This window comes from Microplitis demolitor, chromosome 2 (genome assembly GCF_026212275.2).
Source record: "Microplitis demolitor isolate Queensland-Clemson2020A chromosome 2, iyMicDemo2.1a, whole genome shotgun sequence".
NCBI lineage: Eukaryota > Metazoa > Arthropoda > Insecta > Hymenoptera > Braconidae > Microplitis > Microplitis demolitor.
The window spans coordinates 3,965,938-3,988,898 of record NC_068546.1 but is presented as its reverse complement, the minus strand read 5'-3'; the positions used below and the strand labels follow the sequence as shown (position 1 = coordinate 3,988,898).

The window sequence follows — 22,961 nt, the reverse complement described above, 5'->3', positions numbered from 1 at the left end:
CTTTACGATAACTCTACTGTAATTAACAGTAAAGTTATTACTTATAATAAAGAATCTGCTATATTAAAGATCGCACAAATATTTACCGTAGTTCTGCCATATTCGTAGTCATGCTACGGTAAATTGCGGTATATTTGCCAATTATAATACCGTAATATAATTTACTGTAATATTGGGTCCGCCAGGGTCGTCATAAGATAACAAAATATATTTTTAAATCTTGAAATATTTGTAATTAACGACTTAAATTAAAATTGAGAAGAGATAAAACATATTTTTGTTTGTTTATTTATTTCTTTATTGTTATAAAAGTAATCATGTATTTTGTAATTATTTAATATAAATACATAGTTATATACATATATATGAACTATAATAATTAATAAAATATATAACAATTGTATAAGATAACCTGAAATATATATCTACCTCAATTTATATTTACATTATTGGTGGGATAAATAATTAATAATTGATATTAATTATTAAAATATATATGTAATTTATTTTATTATGTAAAATTTAATGTGCAAAAGGAGTTTTAAAATAAAGATTTTAATCATAACAAAAAGATTTTGATTATATTTTTTTTTTACAATTAATAATTAATTTTAGTTTATTTTACATTACGCCAAGTGATGAGAAACTCCCATTTATATTTTCTTGAATTGCGAATCCATAATTTGTTCTAAAAATATAAATTTTTATGTTAGCGTGTAGTTTTTGTTGCTTTTTTTCGTTCGAAATCTTGGTTCTATTAAAAAAAATTCTTCAAAATACCCGTTAATTAGTATTTTTAAAGCTAGCATTGATTTTTTTTTTTCAAATCGACTTTAAATATTAGACTTCTGGTTCAAAACTTAAATTAATTTGGAAATCTGAATAAAATAATTCGAACTATTAGAATAATTTAAAATTTTCGAATTTTTCGAATCGAATATTAACATCAGATTTGACACAAATAATTCGTGAGTTCAAATTATTTGCATATCTCTCATTAATTTTATTAGATATTAATAATTAGTGATTGATTAATTACCTTGTGTTATTGCATTAAATTGATATCGTTAATTGTTATTTAATATTTTTAGTCATAGAAATTCTTCTCAGTGACATACTATAATTAGTAAATTAAAAAAAAAGCATGTTAGTATACAATTAATTAGTATATTAATTAAACATACAAAATAAAAATCAATTAGTTAAATGTTAAAACAAATAAAGCATTATAAAGCGTCAGTAAGCGTATTTTTTTCTATGAAAAATTAATTATATATGCCCTTATATGAAAATTGGTCATATATGCTCCTATATGAACATATATGGTTCATATATGAACCATATATGGAGACATACATTCATAGATGAACATATGGGTCATATATACTAGATTTATGGATCATATATGCTCACATGTAAGAAATATATATGAATCTTATATGATCATATAAAAAATATATATGACTCATATGGGCTTCATAAATGGATCATATATGCTCCATATATGATTCACATATGCTCTATAAATGGATCATATATGTTCCGTATCAGATTCATATCTGACGTATATTCTCCATATATGACTCATATGCTCCATATATGATTCACATGTCCTTTATAAATGGATCATATATGCTCTATATCAGGTGCATATGTGACTTATATGTGCTCCATATATGATGCATATTCTCCATATATGATGCATATTCTCCATATATGATTCACATATGGATCATACATGGTTCATATACGTTCATATAAGAAATATATATGAATCATATAGGTTTCATTAGGGGATCGCATATACTTCACTTATGGATCATGTATTATTTATATATGCCTCATATATAATTCTTAAATATTTCTCATATGAACATATATGGCTTATATGCTCCATTTATGGAACATACATGATTCATATGTAGACATACACGAATCATATATTTTCTATATTTGCATATATGACGTATAACTGAATTGTATATATTGCATATATGATCATATATGATTCATTTTCACAGGTTGTTATAAGCAAGAAAAAATTTTTTATATCAAAATGGATGAATATTTTTTCAAACAATAAAAAAATTAAAAAAAAAAAAAGTTCAAATGAAAAACTTATGAAGTTTTATAAATGATTACGTACCATGAGTTGCATGCTGACATCATATGCAGTATGAATGATTTTATTTAATTACAAATATACTGTTTTCAGTTATTTCGATATGATATCATATGAAAATTTTATTTTTTTTTTATTTTTTTACTATCATTAATTAATTAATTAGTTAATTAATTATTACGTCTCATGTGGAAGTAATCTTTCTGTAGACTCTCGAGACACCACTGATGTATCAGAGCTACTAATTATAAATAATTGTTATTTTTTATAAATTATTTACGATAATGGTAATTAATCATAAAAAATTAATTGTTGTTCTACTAATGACTTATTTGTAATTAATTTTAATTAATTCTATATTTATTAATAAATATTTAAAATAAAAATTTTTTTCTTTCAATTAATTAATTATATCTCTTATAAAATATTTTTAATAGTTAAGTATTTAATTATTATTATTGTTTTGGTACTTAGTTGGAAATTATTAAAGAAAAACAGTTTTAGAAAAATGGAGAAATTATATATATGAGGAATATAAATCAATTTTATTTTTCAAGATAGTATGAGTGTATAGTATGATATATGTTATCAAATATGTGATAAATGGTATCCGGTTAAAGAATCGTAGACAGAAAAATGCTGGACCGAAATATCACAATAATAAAGTTATAAAGTGCAATTTAAAAAAAAAAATATTTTGATTTTAGAATTTTGATATTTTCAAATTTTCTACGCGGGGTTTTATTAATAAATTAATAAATATATATATTTATATATATCCATGTAAAATAATTCGTTCCAACAAGGTCTCTAATAATAAACTTCCAAATTTGAATCAATTATAAATTTTTAGATGATTTCAGAATTTTTTTAAAATTCTAGTAAAAAAATTTTGAACCTGTTCTCGTTCTTGAAAAATTCAGATAAAAGTCATGACCGTTTATAGACGGTATTAGTCTTCAGGCCAGTAAAAATTATCAAATTCTATTATTTTTGCATTGAAAATTTTGAAAAACTTGTTGAAGAAAATATTCAGTTTTTTTTTTTGGCAAAAATATGAGTGATAGCTCATTCCATATGAAATCAAATTTTGAACAAGATATGTTTTTTATTCACTAAAATTTCAATTTTTTGTTAACAAAAAACATAATCAAAATAAAGAATTTTAGGTTTTCGTTAATAACTCAATATCTGTAAGCGATATTGAAAATCTAAAAAAAGATCTTTAAAGAAGAGGAAATATTTGTAAAAAAGTATCGACACCTGGAACTTTAGTTCCATAAATAATAATTTTTATTTACTGTTAAAAATGGGGTTCCGCGTGATTTCTGTCACATGAGCGCATTGAGGTTAAAGTTCCAGGAGTTAAGACTTTTTTTCAGAAATTCCCTCTTCTTTAAAGATCTTTTTTTAGATATTTTTAAAAAAATGAAAAACAAATCTTGCTCAAAATTTGATTCCACATCGAATGAGCTATCATTTATATTTTTGCCACAATTCTAAAGATTTTTTCCAGCAAATTCACACAGGATTTTTACAAAAATCTTCGTTACTATGTAACATAGTAATGGTTACCATTCTAGCATAGGAATTAGAACTATTTTTTTCTGTCCGTGTAATTTTGTTAACTCATGCATCTAAAGTACAATTTCCGAACATTAGGTGGCGCGCATACGAAATATCTTTGTCGTAGAATTGACTGTACTATAGAATTTACTTTTGTGCACACTTTTACAAACGCTTTACTTTTACGCACGATTAAAAAATGAATTCGCTATAAGACACGTTTACAAACCAAGTAACGAACGTCGTTAACTTTCAAAAGTTTAATCACACACGATTTTAAAATGCATGTTTTGTAATCTTCTTCAAATTAAAAAAAAAAAAATTAACTGCATAAAAAATGTTATTTCCCGGTAAAAAAAAATCTAAAACGTCTGGTTATATAATTTCCGGGTTAAATATTATTGATAAATTATATTCAGTTTTCCTCGTTTTTATCGTTTGTTTACAATAAACGCCTACAGACTAGAAAAAATATATTTTATTTACAATAAAATGACTCAATTTATTTATCTCTATACGGAGTATTTTCATAAGATATTGACTCGGAACTTATCTCTAGAATGAAAATATAAATTTAAGATTAAAAATATGACTTTCAACAGTAAATGAAAAAAAAAATTAAATATTACGAAAGGATCCGAGGAGTAGAAGGCAAAAAAAGTTATAAAAGAACAAAGATACATTTTATTAAATAATAAATAAAATATAAAAATAAGTTTTTCTATAAAATGTAAATTATTACAGAAAAAAAATAATATAAATATTTGACGTAAATTTAAATTATTTTTATTACAGAGACGTTGATAAATTTGATAATGAATAAAAATAGAAATAACGAATAAGTAATTTTTTGAAACGAGAAAAGGTATCAAATGACGCGTTTTAGTACCGATTAATTGCGCAAATCATTTTTACAAAAATTTTTTTTGTAAAATTTATTACTGTCCAACATTTTAATAAAATTAGCTGTCTAAATTAATTATCTTGATATTCAATTATAGATAACATTAAATTATTATTAAAAAATTACAAGTTTTTTTTTTTGGTAAAAAAAAAAAAAGATTAGTACAGTTGAATTTGCGATAAAATTTCCTGTTATTCGAGTACCCACATCAATATCTTTTAAAAAATTGATCGCTAATGATCATCTCGCGGTTAACTTGCGGATAACTCACGCTCGGTTAACAAATAAATGACTGTATCTAAATATATTGTTGTTGGTATTCATTTTAAAGGGAATTTCATCTACTTTACGAAAACAAAATTTGTTTTATTTAAAAAAATATTTTTTTTTTTTAAATTTTTATTTATGCGAAAAAAAGTTTTTTTTTTTGTTACTAAAATTATTTTCGCAGGTAACTAGACAGTACATAATTAATTTAAGTATGTTACTAGATGGCAATAAATTTTACAGTAGGCATTAAAAAAATGTTGGCAATTAATATAAGAAATTAATCAATCGGTAATAAATCACCAGGTAACTGACACCATTTTGAATAGACGGACAAATGAGGGGTAAAACAATCACCAGGTAAAGCAAAGCATACTTAATCATAATTTTTTGTAAAACCATTATTATAATTAGTCATTAATTATTCATCAATTACATACCAGTCATGATTAATTAATCAAAAGAATAAATTACATGTTAATCTATGATATTTATTTAATTTTTATACTCTGCTGTAATCCTTACCTGGAATAATCGGAAGGACTAGTCAGTGAAAAGTTCATTTCTGTCGGCCCACCGATAAATTTAGCAATGAGCTATAACAATAAAAATAAAAAAAGATGTTCATTATTAATTGGCCCAAGTAATTAATTGATAGGAAATTCAAATTCCATTAACTCGGAGTTAGTCTGCAGAGGAGCAAAAATTTTCCGGAAATTCCAACTTATCGAATCTCTCTTATCTTTTAAAAAGTAAACTGCACGCATGCGCTCCTATACATCTACATGAATGATGCATAAAAATATTAAAAATGTGCGAATCGTGTTCGAATCGAATCGAATGATTCCAAACTTTTCGAATTATCTGAAAATTTTCTACTTATTCGTGAAGTTTCAAATTACTCGATTTAAAGCGATTAAATTTTGATAACTTTCAAATTTTTAATTTTTATTTAATGGAGAGTTTAATTTTTACAGAAACCAAAAATAATTATTTTATAGGTTCGTGTTTGAGCTCTATTTTACCTCTGACCAAATTTTGAATTATTGGAAAAAATATAATTTCAAGTCGTGCAAAAGAAAATTTTTAAATCGTTTGTAAATTTTCGAATAATTGAAGAATTAACGAATAATTCGGAAACCTTCGAATTATTAGAAAATTTACAAATAATTCGAAAACTTACGAATAATTCCAAATTTTATATTATTTCCGAGCCTTTAATAAATATACATAGATAATAAAAATGTACAGCATTGGGTGAGAAACGGCGTAGCTCACAGTGGGGGTCAAGATTAAAAAAAAGTTCCGAGTTAATGAAATTCGACTGTATTTAAATAACTTACTCTATAATTTGTTAAAAAGTCAGCGCCCATTGCAATAGCCATATGTATAACTAAATATAAACAGAATCCAAGATAAAATAATGCATAGATAGTTATTCCTAAATATACTGCCCAGTGATCCGGTAATACTGTTTCGACAGTGTCTTTAACGAAATAAATATTAATTGCTATCACAACTGCTGACAGTGCCGTTGCGACAATTTTATTAAACCTAAAACAATAATTAAATTATATAATTTTTTTTAAATAAATATAAAATCTGGTTATTTTTATTCCCACAGTTCAAAACTGCTGACAACGAAAAGTCATCTGCTGGTCGATTTCAGGCCTTCTTATAAATTTGGGCGCCAGCCCGTCACAGTAACTCTAGTAACTTGTTTTTTTAATAGTAAAAAGTAAAAATAGTAAATAAGTGAATGAATGAAGGACTGAGCAGTGATGACTTACTTTCCATTTCTAAATTGACCCATGACATGAACACTGCTGGTGAAAGCGATGGTCGGGAGAGTTGCGAAAGGTAATTGGAGACTCATAACGGCATTGAGAACGTCATTCATTCCTGTAAGATCCTCGATTTTCGCGTAGAAGGCTACAAAAAATGTCGGGACGATAGCAATTGTACGAGTAAGTAGTACACGTTTCCACCTAGACCATTGCAAATTCAAAAATCCTTCCATGGCAAATTGACCAGCATAGGTCCCGGTCATGGTTGACGATTGTCCGGCCGCGAGAATACCAACTGCCCAAATGTACATCGCAGCTACTCCGAATGTACATCCAAGAAATATTCCTCCTTTATATAAATCAGCATCTACGTAGTTTGCATCATCCTATAGATAAAAGTAATTGTTATTTTGTATGGTTACTTATAAAATTAGGTTTTTTTTTTTGGATCACTTTTCGATGGATGGCACAGAGAAGGTTTTAAGAAACTTGAAAAATTTTACTCAAGCATGTTTGAATCCCTATCAGAAAATCTACTTCTGTCATACGGGTGCGTCGAGGTTAGAATAAGACAGCAGCCGCGCGGAACCCTAATTTCAACATTAAATAAAAATTATTGTTTATGGAGCTAAAGTTCCAGGAGTCGAGACTTTTTTCAGAAATTTCCTCTTCTTTAAAGATCTTTTTTGATTTTCGATATCGCTTATAGTTATTGAGTTATTATTTTTAACAAAAAGCTAAGATTCTTTATTTTGTTTATGTTTACTGTTAATAAAAAATTGAAATTTCAATGAATAAAAAAAATAAAAAATACATTTTGCTCAAAATTTGATTTCGCATCGAATGAGCTATCACTCATATTTTTGCTACAATTCTAAAGATTTTTTCCAGCAAATTCACACAGGATTTTTACAAAAATCTTCGTTACTATGTAACATAGTAATGGCTACCATTCTAGCATAGGAATCAGAACACAATACAATTTTTGTCTTAACTCGAATTTAACATAAATCATAGTTGACTAAATTCTGAGTGCGTATGTGTATTTATTACATGGGAATCTAGATACCTACAGTTTCCTATGTGGAATCCCGTCATGGGATTCCAGTTACCAATACTTTCCTACACGGAGTTCTATATTAATTCGTACTTTCCTATGTTGATCCCCGTAAATCCATAGTTTTCTATATGAACTTCTACGAACTCATATATAATTCTATTCGTTTTTTTTTTTTTTTTTTTTTTTTATATATATATATATATATTTATTATTTTTTTTTGTAATTGACTTTTATATATATATTTATTTTGATAAAAATAAAAGATGCCATTTGGTTTTTTTTTTTAAATAGTCGGAAAAAGTAATCGTATATAATTTATCTATTTTTTTATACGAAATAATTCATCGGATGGCAATGACGTATGTATTAATAATCATAAAAATTAAAAATAAATCTGTTTTCAACTTTATTTTAAATAAATCTTCAGAGTAATGAGAGCTAAACGAATTAATATTTGGGAAAAATAAAATAAAATATTTTTATTGCATAATCTTTATCAGTTTGAATCGCGATAATAGATTTAAGATTAAATTCTACGATTAGTATATTTTAACACCGGGTATCAATCGTAGGAACACGCATTTGAAGATGTTATAACAGTTATCTGCTATCTGTACTAATAAATGATAAGTTTTTATTTAATCTGTACTTATATTTCTTTTAAAAGCTACTAATTACTTTTAGACGAAACTGATAGTATAAGATTACAAAATTCGGTAGTAGTATTTATCAAATTTTTTATTTATCTTTCTTCTGAATCTTTCAAGTTAATTTTGTCTCACAATTATATTACTCACTACTTTTAATAAATATTATGAATTATGAGAACTTCAAATAATTAATGATTTATTTTCAATTACAAGTACGCGTGTATGTGTATGTAATCAACTAGAATTCTACAAGAGAATTTTATGATCTTAGTTAATAGACAATTAAAAATTTTCGAATTTTTTCCAACGAATCAATAAAAAAAAATCTGGGCGTCGGTTGACCCTGCGGGCCAGCCCCAAAACTTCCCGCTGTTTTCGACCTCAAAGAGCTTAAGAATGCTATCACATGCAATTGTTTTTTTACGATCTTTTCAAGCTCTAACAAGTTACCTGTTATGCTGAAGTTTGAAAATTTAAGAATCAAAAATCATCAATGAAGCGGTTTTTAAAATTTAGTTCCTGATTATGTTCAGTAAAATAAGTGTATTGAGGCAGAAATCAATGTCAGGGATCGAAATCAAGATTTAAATAAGTTCTGACTCATGTAAGAAACAATAAAATATGAAATATCCGATAAAAATATTAAAAACTACGTTTTATCGATTTTTTTGTTGATAATATGATTTAAACTAAAAACCAAGTTCGATGACAGTATATGATCAAAAGAAACCATAAAAAAGATGAGTTGGTATGATATCAGGCACATTTTAGTACGTTATATTATGACTTATCCGGAAAAAATAACATAAAATGTTATTTTTTTAACTTTTCAACACCGATATCTTTTGAACTAATCAATCGATTTTGATAGTTGACGTGGCAATCGACGCGTTTTATTGAGTACTAGAGCTGATTAAAATTTGAAGTCGATCGTATAAGTCGTTTTTGAGAAATCAATAAAAAACTAAAGAAAAATTTTTTTTTCGTAATTCGCAAATATTTTCGAGTCTATTCAATCCAATAATCTGAAATTTTCAGGAAAGTTGATGGCCAACAAGCTCTTTCGATTGCCACCTCAACCATCCAAATCGATTCATTAGTTAAAAAGTTACAAAGAGCTCACACACACACACACACACACACACACACACACACACACACACACACACACACACACACACACACACACACACACACACACACACACACACACACACACACACACACACACACACACACACACACACACACACACACACACACACACACACACACACACACACACACACTCGGACATCATTCTGAAAATAGTCAGAATAGCTTCCTAGGACCTCAAAACGTCGATATCTGATGAAAACTCGATTTTCGAAAATCGGGGTGAAAACAATAACTTCTCGAAATTTTTGAAAATCGTCGATTTTTTTAGCGGGAAGTTAAAAAAGAAAGAAAAAATGCACATGTAAAAAATTAAAAGAACTATAGATGCAATTTTTTAATATACTATTTTTTAAAATAAATTATCGTTTTGAAGAGAATCCAAAAATTGTTAGAAGTCGGCTATAACTTTAGTTATACATTTTTTTAGTTCATGAGGCCTATTCATAAATACTGTAATTTAATACGATTACTGTAGTTAAATAATGAAACTACTTACCGGAAAAGTATTTACTCCTAAAGTATTATTTGCACTAACACAGACTGCATGCTAAAAAAAAAAATTAACGAATTAATAGTACAATTATATCCTGAACAATGGTAATAATAAGTACACTGTTCAAAATTTTTATGATTGTCGAAGATAATTGTCATGGAAATTTAATAAAATTTATGAATTTTAAATGAATATATGATCTATATGATGAATGTAATTAATCAAGATATTGAGTTGGATTTAAATTCAAAAAGTTTTAAAAATACAGTACTAACTTTGTTTTAAAAAACCTTGATTAGTTTTTGATAATTGCGAGTTTATTAAAGTCTTGCTATGGACTTTCGCGTATTTAAAAACTAATTACACATGAAAAAAAAAATAATTTTAAATTAAAATTCAGGTTTTTAAAATAACTATCAGCTCTGAAGTTAATATTATTCAAAATTAATTGACTTATGGACAATAAAAAAAAATAATTTATATGAAATAAAATAAAATACATTGTAATTTTAATTTTCATGACATTTATCACTTGGAAATTTAAAGTAATGTAAAAATAAAGTATATAAGTTAATTTATAATTATATTTATATTTTATATTAATGACTGATTGAACTTGTCAATAACTTCAAGTAATTTCCTTTAAATTTCAAGGAAAATCTTTGACAGCGCATATATTTTTATTATCAACGAGTCTAGAATACCCTAGAATATTTTAAACTCCAAATATCTCAATAACTATCAAGTTTAAAAAAAAACTACAAGACACCTTTTTTGTAGATAATTTAAAGCGCTACAAAAAAGGTCTCTTGCAATTTTTCTGATAACTCAATATTTGCAAGGATATTCCTGACTTGAGTTTAAAATCCCATAAAAATAAAGTATATCAATATTTTAATTTATAATGATATTTATGACTAATTTCAACTCCTTAATAATCAAAACATTTCTTCAAAATTTTAAACAGGTAAACAACTTACCACATCGGCGTTTGTCTTTCCAAATAACCCATGAGCAAATACAGCCACAACGAATACATTTATAATAAATGATACCAACAAAGCAATGCACGATTCAATGAAAAAATATTTATTCGCTTCTTTTACTTTCGTCGGCTGTCGTCTGTCAATATCTCTCGACTATAAAACAATAAACCATTAGAAAGATAATTTTACACATTTTTTAAATTCAATTTTAAAAAAATAAGTAAGACAGTACTCACTTTAACTAACGCACTGTGCAAATATAAATTATGGGGCATAATAACAGCGCCGACAATACCCACAGCCTGTAATAATACAGTACTATCACAGTCTACACACATCGGAGTAAACATACCCTTGATAACTTCCAATTGCGGAGGTCCTGATACGACATATTCGTATCCAAATGTAACAGCCATAACACTTATCAATAATCCGAAAAATAATTCCAACTTTCTAAGGCCATATTTATCAAGTAATAAAAATGTAAATGTATCTATTACTGTTATTAATACTCCTGACCACAATGGAAGACTAAAAAATAATTAATAATTATTTATTTCAATTATAATTGAGAAGCTCACAATCAAAACGTGACTTGTCACACAGATATCAAAATGAGTAAAATAAAAAAAACTGTTTTCATCACAAGCAATGATGTTTATGATTGCTATTATAGGGTTAATTTAACATTTTTTAATTAGCTATAAATAGGCCGTAATAACGTAGATAAAGTGTCGTTTTATTATTTTTTAAAACGATTTAAAATATGGACATACACGTTTTGAATTAAATTAAGGGATAAAACATGTTTTGATTGAATCGTCTCAGGATTTATCACATTTTGAATTGAAAATATTCTATTCTCTATACATGAATAAGTGAAATAAGTGAATATTCACTAATTCTGCCAGTCTAACCACTTTTTGAAATTAGTGGTTCGATTTGCACTTTGAATTAGTTAATATTCACATATTTTCACTACTTCATGTTTACCCTGATTAAACAACTGATTGCAACCGAATTCAGAATTTTGATTTTGTTATACTCTGTCGAATTCTGCAAAACAGAATTCAACTGAATTGAAAATTTGAATTTGAATTAAACAGAATAAAGCCGATTTAAAAATTTCAAATTCGTTTTAATTCAGTTTAATTCGGATTCAGAACCAGAAATTGTAGAATTATTTTCGAATTAATCAGAATTAAACCGAATAGAATTATTTAAATTCATTTTAATTTGGACAAATTCTGGTTTTCCTGCCGAATTAAACAGAATTCATTTTTAAGTTAGGTACCGCATTAACAGAATTTATCTTAATTAAATAAAATTAAAAATTTAATTCTGTTTAATTCGATCGAATTCAGTTGTTTAATCAGGGTAGAGCGATTATACTTATTTAGTTATTATTTTTTTTAACGAACACAGTGAATTAAGATTTAAATCTCTTTTGAAACAGAACAAATAATAAATTTAATAAAAAATGTATTCTTGTAGAAACACTACAATAAAACAAAGAGCAAAAGAAAATCAAATTCTTAAAACAACTTCTTCTAAACAATCAGAATTTTTTTCTACAGCCCCATCCATCTCTATGGTTGGAATATTGGATAGAACTTCTTTGTATACCATTTAAAACGATCATCTGGCAGCTCTTGCCAAATTAACAAAACACTTAATTAACAAAATAAAGACAACCAAAACATGAGCTTACTTGTGATTAGTTGTTTAGACAAAACATTTTTTGATTGATACATATTGATGGACAGATTAAGTTTTGATTGAAAAAACATTTTTAATGCAATTTATTCGGAAATAATATGTTTTAAAGGTATGTTAGTAAATGAAAAAAAGCGATTTGAAAAGTAGCAACCAAATAGACAAAGAACAAATTTTTTAATTTTTCGTGACAAATCACGTTTTGATTATAAGCTCCTTAATTAGTGTTATATTTTTTAAAAATTAATTTACCCTTTATTGGATAGAAGATACAGTGCAGTGGCAGTACCAATGACTTCTTGCATATCACTACCGATAATTGCTATTTCAGTCATGATCCATAACAAAATACGTGGTAATTTTTTGTACTGCCGATAACACATCTCAGCTAAATGTAATCCTGTTACAACACCTAGGCGCGCGCTTAGACGTTGCATTATTAATCCGAGTATTGTTGCACTTAACAGTACCCATAGTAACTATTTAATAAATATAAAATATTATTTATTTATTACCAATAAGTATCTTGTTTTATAGTTTGCGTTATTTATTTCCTATAAAAGAATTCATGTGGAATTGCATGGGAACCCATAGGAACCCATATAGGAACGTATGGATTTATGTAAGAATTCATGGGAATTAATATGGGAGTGAGGATTTATATAAAAATCCATGGGTATCTGGGTTTCCATATGGGAAATCCATAGAGGAAAATGTGGATTCTTGGATTTCTCTATAGAAATTTGGATACATGGATTTTTTAGTAGGAAATTCATATAGAAATCTGGGTTCCTGAGAACAGATTAATATTTTTTGACAGGGTACTTTTTCTGTACAAATTCCTGTATGAATTTCTAACGGAAAACTAGATATTCAAGTTCCTGTATGTATTTTTTGTATGAGAACCAAGGTACCCGAATTTCAAAGTGGAATCCCTATGTGGGAGTCCAGGTATCCATAGTTTTCCATATGAATTTCCTACATGGAAATTTGAAAAATTTTGAAAAAACAGAAAACCTTTGAAAAATTGAAAAATCTAAAAGTGCATATTTTTAATTTGATTAAATTAGATTTCACAGCACTCATAGAATTTAGAATTTTTGAATGCACTTTTTTCACTCTCGAATTATACATATTTTTTACATTAATTGTTGAATTTAAAATAATTATAACAAACTTAAGATTCGATCAAAATTAAATAAAGAAATTTGGTTTTTTACTTAAACAATTACTTGCACAGATAAATTAAGTTGTGGAGTGATAATTCTTATTACCCTTAAGATTTTTTTTCTTACTCTGACCTAAAATTGATAATAAACCGAAAAAACAGGATATGCCCTTATGACTTTAAAAAATTTTTTCTTAAAACCAAAATTCTCTAGGATTTTCATTAAACTATACTATTATTCATATTTATCTACATATATTACCAATTAATTTACCTTATATTTGGCTTTAACACCAGATTGTAAATCGGATTCAATATTTCCAGGGTCTAAGTATGCGATTGACATCAAAAATCCGGGTCCCGTAAAAGCCCATAATTTTCTAAAGCTAAATATGGTCTGAAATATTTCAGAATAATTATAAATAATCAATCAAAAATCTAGAGAGTATGAATTTAGATATCAAAAACAATTAAAAAAATATTAATATCAATTCTCACATTATCAATTTCTGGTATATGAATTTTAGTATCAGCAAAATATGTCTGATCAGCGGCTGGTGCTAGTATTGAACTTTCACTATAATTTTTATTTCTTTCAAACTCCTGTAATTTTTTATCCGCTTTTGTTGACTGGGGTCTTGAATCATCATTAGATCCGCCACCATTTCCAACTCCATAATCATCAGTCATTTTACTAATTGTATTTTAAAATTAAACTTTAAAAAAATTTTATTTCTGAAAAATATTATAATAAAATTGACGTGATTTTGAAATTAATCGACTAGAAATTTTTGGATTATTTTACAAATGTTAAATTTAAAGAAAAAAAAATTTGAAAAAATTGCACTTATAATTTTTTATATTTTCTTTATATGCAAATTTTTATTTTATTTATTTTTTTTTTTTTAATTAAATTGTTAAAAAAAAATTCAAAAAATTTTTAATTGCCTGCTAACTTTGGTATTATATATGGACCAACTATCAGCAACTTTTGGATTTTTTTTCAACCCATAAATTACAAAAAATAAAAATATGCACATTTAGAAAATTAAAAAAACTACAGGTGCAATTTTTTTAAATATTTTTTTTTCATAATCAAACGTTGGTTAACTTCAGTATTATAAAAAAAAGATCAAAAATTTACTTAGTAAACAAATTAAAAGTAATTAATTAATTAACAAAGAAAACGTACCTCAATAATTACTTAAATGACGTGATTTCAACGATAACACAACTAAAAAATTTACAATTAGTAATTAATTAACAATAAATAATTTTTTTTGTCATAACCTCAAATTTAAAAATGGAACCAGACTTTTTTTTCGACACTCAATTGTTTAAACTTTTTAATTATTTTTGGCGCGAAAATAAATTTTATTGTTTATTAAATCTTATTGTTCACATACTTTAACAATGTATTTGTAAATATATCTGTGGGTATACAGATATATATATATATATATACATAAAAATAAAGTAAAATAATTACATAGGACAGTATAAAAATAGTGACGGATGCTACTAGTCGAAAGGTTGGTAGGCGACTGCGCTCCTACTGGCTACTACTGGCCACCTATGACGATATTATAAATATAATATATATACATATCGTGATTTCGTGTTATGATAAAATTTTATATATTTTATTGCTACTATGTACACGATATACGATAGCGATTTGATTACAAACACGTGTATTTGTAATTTAATATCAAACATTTAAAATTTTTTTTTTTTAACTTTTTTATTTTAAAAAGATTAGACTAGAGTGTAAATATTAATACGGTTATTTTCTTTATGATACCGAAAATAACAGACATGAAATTTTTTTGTTTTCATAAACAAATTATAAAATAATAAAATTTATTTTTTAAAATACAGTCGAATCGCGTTATAAGTCCGGCTTGTATCTTTTTCTTTTAACCAAACTCGCGTTAATATGAGAGAGACACTAAGCGGACTTATATAACGCGACTCGACTGTATGTACAGAGATTTAGAAAATTAATTTTAATTATTTTAAAAAATTTAATTATGTTGATATTTGTTTTTTTATTTGATACGGAAAAAAAATTCAGTTTGAAATTTAATTCTGTGGTTTAAAAAATTGTTTATTTATTACTTTTAAATAATCGAGTGTTCGGAAATCCCCCGCTTTTTTAATTTATCCAATGACCTTGAACTGTAATAACCGTATTTTAATTTTATTTGTAAGTTAAATTTTATTTTACAAATTTTTTTAAACAGATGATTTAAAATAATTGTAAAAAATTTTTTTTTAAATCTATTTCCTGAGGAAATCATAACACCGTTGTCTTTTTTTTTTCAGTTAATCCGTTAATTTTTTTTTAATTGAATAATAAAATTTAAATATGGTAATGACAATTGGAAGCCATTGAACATTTTTGAATAGTGGGGAGATATTCATGTCAGATCACAGCCCTGGTTTTTATAAATTTTATTGTAGGGTGACGATTTTCAATAGATTTTCTTGGAAGGTGACATGTCTTAATTTTTTTTTAGATCTTCTTGTAAAGTCACAAGTCCTAATTTTTTACAGATTTTCTATAATAGATTTTCTTGTAAGATGACGAGTCTCGATTTTCAGTAGATTTTCTTGTAAGGTAACAAGTCCTAATTTTTTTTTGCAAATTTTCTATAATAGTTTTTCTTGTAAAGTCTTGATTTTCCATAGACTTTCTTGTAAGGTGACATGTCCTGATATTCTATACATCTTCTTGTAAAGTCACAAGTCCTGATTTTCCATAGATTTTCTGGTAAGGTGACGCCCTGATATTCTATAGATCATCCTGTAAAGTCAAAAGTCCTAATTTTTTACAGATTTTCTATAATAGATTTTCTTGTAAGGTGACATGTCCTGATATTCTATAGATCTTGTAAAGTCACAAGTCCTAATTTTCTTTTGATTTTCTTTTAAGGTAACAAGTTTTGATTTTTTTATAGATCTTTTTGTAAAGTCACAAGTCTTGATTTTCTATAAATTTTCTCATACGGTGAAAAGCTCTAATTTCTACAGATTTTCTTGAAAGGGACAAGGGGGCTCTAAAATTACGCTTATATAAAACTATCAACATAACACTTCATCAGAACTCATTTTTAAACAATATAAAAATATTTTTATTTTTTTATGATAACTAATATCCTAATATCAGAACGTATTAGAATTAGATTAAATGTAAAATGCATTTTTTAAAATTAATTCTTTTAAACTCCGATGAGATTCAGATTGAAAAATTTCTAGAATTTCTTCTAGGATGTGACAAATTTCTGATTTAATTTTAAAATTGACTCCAATACTGATTTATTTTTTAGAATTCACTGAATTATTTAAACAGGACATTCGTAAAAGCGGTCATTGATTCATAATACTTGTTTTATTTTTTTTATTGATTCAATGGCATGCAATTATTGTCCTTTAAAAAATTGTAATCATATTTAAAAAAAAAAATAATTGATAAAATTCTTAATTTTATTTAAAATTTGCCAGATCTCGATCTGATACTTAGGAATATCAGCATATAAATTCCTGTGGTTACACAACCAGGGTATTAGTAAAAATGTTTAACTGTAATAAAAGGCAGAGGTTAAAATTTAAGCACGTAGACAGATTAATATTTAGACTGAAAGATAAATCTCTAATTAATTAGAATTAATTAATTAAGAGTGAAAACTAAACGTAAGCCGGTTTAATCCTTGTTGATTCAAGATTTATCGCAATAATAATAAGTATATAAGAGTTAATATCTTACATATATATTATCAAATTATATTTATAGACAATTATATATAATTTAATGATATATTTTTCTAAATCATCAAAATAATCAACTGTCAATATTTGACTGCTTAAATAAAAATAATTAAGGATCAATAATTTGATAAATGATAAATTTTTATCATATAATTAAGACTTTAATTATCAATTAGCATGCTTAAAAATTTTAATTATTTTATTTTAAATTACTATTAATTATTACAAAGTTACGGATGCTCAAGGTTAGAAAAAAAAACATATTTAAATTTTTCTCAAGAAAATATCAAATATCTCTTTGAATATTAAAAATATCACTAATTACTAAGAATACTTTTTTGTTCCTCATAAAATAATCTAAAAGTTTACTCCTTATAAAAATTACTCTCGCTTCAATCCTTAGCGAGTTATCGGCATTCAAAATTTGAACAAAAATTCAAATAATTCAACTACTAAAATTTTATATCTTTAAAATTTTAAATATCTCATTAAATATAAAAAATATCACTAATTACTATCAGTACATTTTCGTTCTTTATTAAATTCTCTACAACTTTATTTCTTACGAAAATTAAAAAAAAATTAATTTTTAAAAAGTTACAAGCCTGCAAAGCTCAAAATATTAAAATCTAAGTAAATATTAAAAATTTTTCTACATGTTAATATATGTAAATTTTATATACAACATATATAATTTTATCGTCTTAAAAGTAATTGAAAAAATATTTTTTACGATAATAAATTATTTCAGAGTATTAATTCGTGTTAGTAAAGTTTAATTATTATCTTTTATGTTTTCTTTGTTTCATTGCCTTGTAATGACTTATCTTTACAGATTATCTCATTAAACTTAATTACAATTATAAAAAATTTTACAATTAATTTTTTTTACGTGTGACTTCTCACGTCAAAGTATTTTTACAATTATTTATACTAATGACTATTAAGACCAATTATAGTAATAATTTTATTTTTTTTTTTCGATTGTAAATTTTTTTCTCAAATAAATTCTTATCAGATTTATTTTAAAATTTGATAATTTATATTTATGTATACTTTTAATAAAATTTATACTGAGACAAAACAAATTTTGAAAAAAAAAAAAGAAAAAACAAAAATAGTCACGTATTTTTGTTGATATCTAATCATTTTTTGATTATATCTACTACATTTTGACATTTACTGATTAAATAAATATATATGGATATATATATAATATCAATATTGATAGTAACTCTATTTAACTAGTACATTGTATCTTTATTATTGTTAAATAAATAACGCAATAATAATAAAAAAATTTTTATTAATATTTATACTAATTAATGATGGAAAATTTTCAAATTTAAATATTTAATTGTTAAAAAATTTATTTGTTTTATTATTTTTTATTGAATATAAATGTCGTAATTTATGTATAATTTTTCATAAATAGATATATGATATGTATTTCCTTTATTTAACGTTAAAATTACGTAATACGTTAAAGAATTTTCCTGGTTTTAATTCCAGTAATGAAGATACGCATTGAATTTTTTTTTGCATATGAGGCAAAATTCCCTCATTTTTTTTTTTTAACTTGATTATTTTATTAATTTTTAGGGACTGAATTTTTTTTATCGAGAGTATTTTTATAATTTAGTGGGGCAAAATGGGCTAAGTGTAACTTTTGGGTCTTGATTGGATTGAAAGAAAAAGAAAAATGAAATTAGGCGGGAAAAAGAAATTTTTTGAAATTTTATGAACTTTATGATTTTCTTTAATTTTAGCGGGCGTGTATTTTTACAAAATTTAATTGATTTAATTTAATAGAGCATTGCATAACAAAATTTTGCAAAAAAATTTTTTGACTAATGTTTCAAAATTGAACTAATTTTAATGAATTTGGTCAATTCAAATTTTTGTAAATTTTCTTTTCCCAAGTAAAAATTAAATGTCTTATATTTTTTTTTTTTTCATGGAAATTTACAAAGTCAGTTCATCCGAAATTTTAATACATTTTAGTTCGAAGAAAATTTTCATTTCCTAAAATTTCAAAATATATTTAAAAATCGAAATTACAAATTTTACTAAAATTTTGTTAAAAAATCTAAATTATAAAAACAATATTTTTCTGTCCTTCACTATTTCCTCCACTTGTCACCAAAATTTTAAATTGCCCATTTTACCCCCTAAAAATTCTAAAAAAATTCCTAATGATATAAAAACATTTAAATTTTTAAAATAACTAAATTTGCAAAAAAAAAAAAATTACAACTGACTGTCTTGCCCCGTGACCATATTACCCCTTGTGTCTTTCGTTTTGAAATAAGAATACAAAACAAGAAAAATTGTCTTTTCAAAAAGAATGATACATTTTATAGATTTTTATACAGTCGATAATATAGTTCGGTTGCCATGTAAACAAAAACAACAACAAACCCAATATATAAAATATACAAAAGCATGTTGTCACAATGATATATTTTTACAATTTATATTAACCTTCAAAGTTGTGTATTTATAAAAAAAAAAAAAATATATAAGTGATTATTAAAAAATGTCAGAAGATATAAAGTTACAAGAAGCTGTGAAGAAAACACAAGATTTACTCGGTAAATATATAAAAAAACCTCCACTTACTGATAAATTATTAAAAAAACCACCATTTCGTTTTATACATGACATAATAACATCGATAATAAAAGAAACAGGATTTTTAAAAAATTTATTTACTGATGACGAATTAATAAGTACAAATATCAGTGATAAAGAAGCTAAGATTGAATATTTAACAAAATTAATTGACGCAGTTAAATTGATAACCGGCAACAATGATTTGAATGTAAGACCGTCTAAAATAATATCCGGTCAAGAGCCGATTAAAACGAATGAATTATTTCATGCGATAGGACGCGCTTTGGATAAAAAAGTATCGAGTGATGAAGCTATCGAGTATTTTAAGAATAACATCAACAAAAAAAGTAAGGAAAAAAGTTTGAAGAAGAAAAGTAGATCACCTGAGGTCAATTTGCCGAGCAATGAAAAGAGTGGGGTTAAGAAGACAGTAAGAAAGTCTACTGATAAATTAGATAAAGTGGGAAAAGAAAGTGATAAGAAGAGAAGTTCAACAAAACAATCTGGAGAAGTTAAAAAACGCGATAGTAGTATTGATAGAAAAGTTAGCGATAATTCTAAAACGACAAAAGATAATTTAAAAAAAAAAGATACGAGCGGGAAAAAAAAAGATGATAAAAAACCGACGGAAAAACGGGTCAGAAGTAAAGAAAGTTCGCATAAAGAAACTGTTTTGCCGGCAAAGGTTGAGAAGTCTGCAGATTTGGAAGATAAAACAGATTTGCCGAAGGTCGATAACAAAGAAGAAGTCAATGAAGTACAAGATTTTGTTGGTGTAGAAGAAGCAGCGACAGTGAAAAGTGAACAAAAAGATGTGATTGAAGATTCTAATCTGGAATCTAGTGAACCGGTTAATGATAAAACAGTTCCGAAGACTGCCGATAAAACAGAAGAAAAAGAAGTGAAGCCGGATGGGTTGAAGAAACAGAGCAAATCTGTTGAATTAGTAGACAATAGAGTTGATGGAATAAAAAACTCGGGAATTGGGAAGACTTCTTCAGGATTTCTCCGACCTCCGACCGCAAGGCCGCCCAGTGCACGTCCAGCAGCGCCACGCTTGCGTGGTAAAACAGATTTTATAATCAACAACAATGTGGCCAATCAGATTGCGGACATAAATGTCATTGTACAGAACTTCGATATGAAAGAAGACGATGCTGAAGATATGGTTGTCGTTGAGTCAAGTGTCAATGATGATAATAATTCATTGCTTAACATTAATAATATTAATATAAGTAATGATTTGAATGATAAACAAGTGACGCAAGAGCACGGGTATTTAGTAGCACAAATACTTGAAACACAGCGTGAGTTAGTTAATGAAGATAACGTTGAATTGATACCGAATAAAGTTGAAATCGAGTGGGAGTCGGGTGTCAAGAAAGATCGCGATTTCGTTATCAAAGAAATAGATAAATTACGAGGGACAATACAGACATTGACGCGAACTACTAATCCGTTGGGTAAATTGTTTGATTTTTTGCAAGAAGATGTCGAAATCATGCAGCGCGAATTACGTGATTGGCGGAATCAGTTCAATGGGATAAGAGAGCAATTAATTGTCGAAAAAAGTAAAACGTCGAATTTATTGAAGCCGCTTGAAGATTCGTTGAGTGAAGTTGAGAATAATATTAAATTACAAATGGATAAAATTTATCAAACTAAGGCTAACATTTTGAAAAATAATTCGAAAATTTCAAGATTACTCAGTGGTCAATAATTTATAGTTATTATATATCACTTTTTATGTATTGCACGGAGAGAAAATTATGGCAACCGTTTCTAGTATTTATATGAAATACCAACCCATAACGGTATGGTGATAATTACTGGGAATTATGGGATATACGTCTATCATTCCTGGGAAAAAGTTCTATAGCTATAGAAACAATTTTTATAATTATGGTAATAGTTTCTACATCAGATAGTAACTGAATTATGGTAATAATTACCGTACTTATAATAGTAACATAATATTATGGTAAATTTTACCATAATGTATAGGAATCATAACCATAACATTATGGTAATCATTACCGTAATATATGGTAATCATTACCATATTATATGATAATAGTTACCATAATATTATGGCAATCATTACTACAATATATAATAATCATTACCAGAATAGATAGTAATGGTTACTACATACTATTATGATGATGGTTACCATAATATATGGTAAAATAGTTACTTTGCTATATGGTAATAATTGCCACATATTGTAGTAATTACTGCCATAATATATAGTAACCGTTACCATAACACGAAGAAAAATGAACAGTAACTATTACTGCGCAGAACAGAAATCCAATCGATTGAATAAATATAACTACAGTAAAGTTCGCCCAAACAAGCTCATTGACTGAATTACTGTTCTGCGCAGTAATGGTTACTGTTTTTTTTTCTCCTTAAACGTTTAAAAATTCTTCATATTATGGAAATCATTGCTATAATAAATATAACTCTGGAAGATTCAAATTACGGGAAATTACCGCAATTTACTGTATTTTTCCGTAATTTAACTTTAAAGACTGCATTTTCACGGCGAATTTGCCGCATTTTTAAGTAGTTTACAATAGTACGCGGTAATTTACCGCACTTGAGAGAAAATTACGGTAAAAATAGAGGAATTTACTGTAATTTGCGACATTGATACCATAAGCACCGTATGCTGTTATGTTTTAACCGTT

General features: G+C 26.0%; 2 protein-coding genes across 5 annotated transcripts; one reads left to right on the top strand and one right to left on the bottom strand.

Moving 5' to 3' along the window:
• Nucleotides 1-562: 562 nt before the first annotated feature.
• Nucleotides 563-15,449, bottom strand: LOC103576937 (protein Malvolio). 4 transcript variants are annotated; one of them, XM_008557391.2, is made up of 12 exons: nt 15,071-15,449; nt 14,377-14,613; nt 14,153-14,275; nt 12,963-13,189; nt 11,231-11,525; nt 10,989-11,147; nt 10,012-10,062; nt 6,650-7,032; nt 6,203-6,413; nt 5,385-5,455; nt 1,040-1,117; nt 563-688 (listed from the first exon to the last, which is right to left on the bottom strand). In XM_008557391.2, the coding sequence occupies exons 2-11, from the start codon at nt 14,566-14,568 to the stop codon at nt 1,075-1,077; spliced, it is 1,755 nt and encodes a 584-aa protein (XP_008555613.1). In that variant the 5' UTR covers nt 14,569-14,613; nt 15,071-15,449; the 3' UTR covers nt 563-688; nt 1,040-1,074. The 4 variants fall into 4 exon arrangements, with proteins under 4 accessions (XP_008555613.1, XP_053592912.1, XP_008555612.1 ...); XM_053736937.1 differs by lacking the exon at nt 1,040-1,117 and having other exon boundaries at nt 15,071-15,112; nt 15,194-15,449; XM_008557390.2 differs by lacking the exon at nt 1,040-1,117 and having other exon boundaries at nt 14,377-14,572; nt 15,071-15,112; nt 15,194-15,449.
• A 4,690-nt stretch (nt 15,450-20,139) lies between these two features.
• On the top strand, nt 20,140-22,208 carry LOC103576936 (TRAF3-interacting protein 1). Its single transcript, XM_008557388.3, has one exon. It carries the CDS (start codon nt 20,189-20,191, stop codon nt 21,983-21,985), a length of 1,797 nt encoding a protein of 598 aa, XP_008555610.1. The 5' UTR covers nt 20,140-20,188; the 3' UTR covers nt 21,986-22,208.
• Nucleotides 22,209-22,961: the final 753 nt, after the last annotated feature.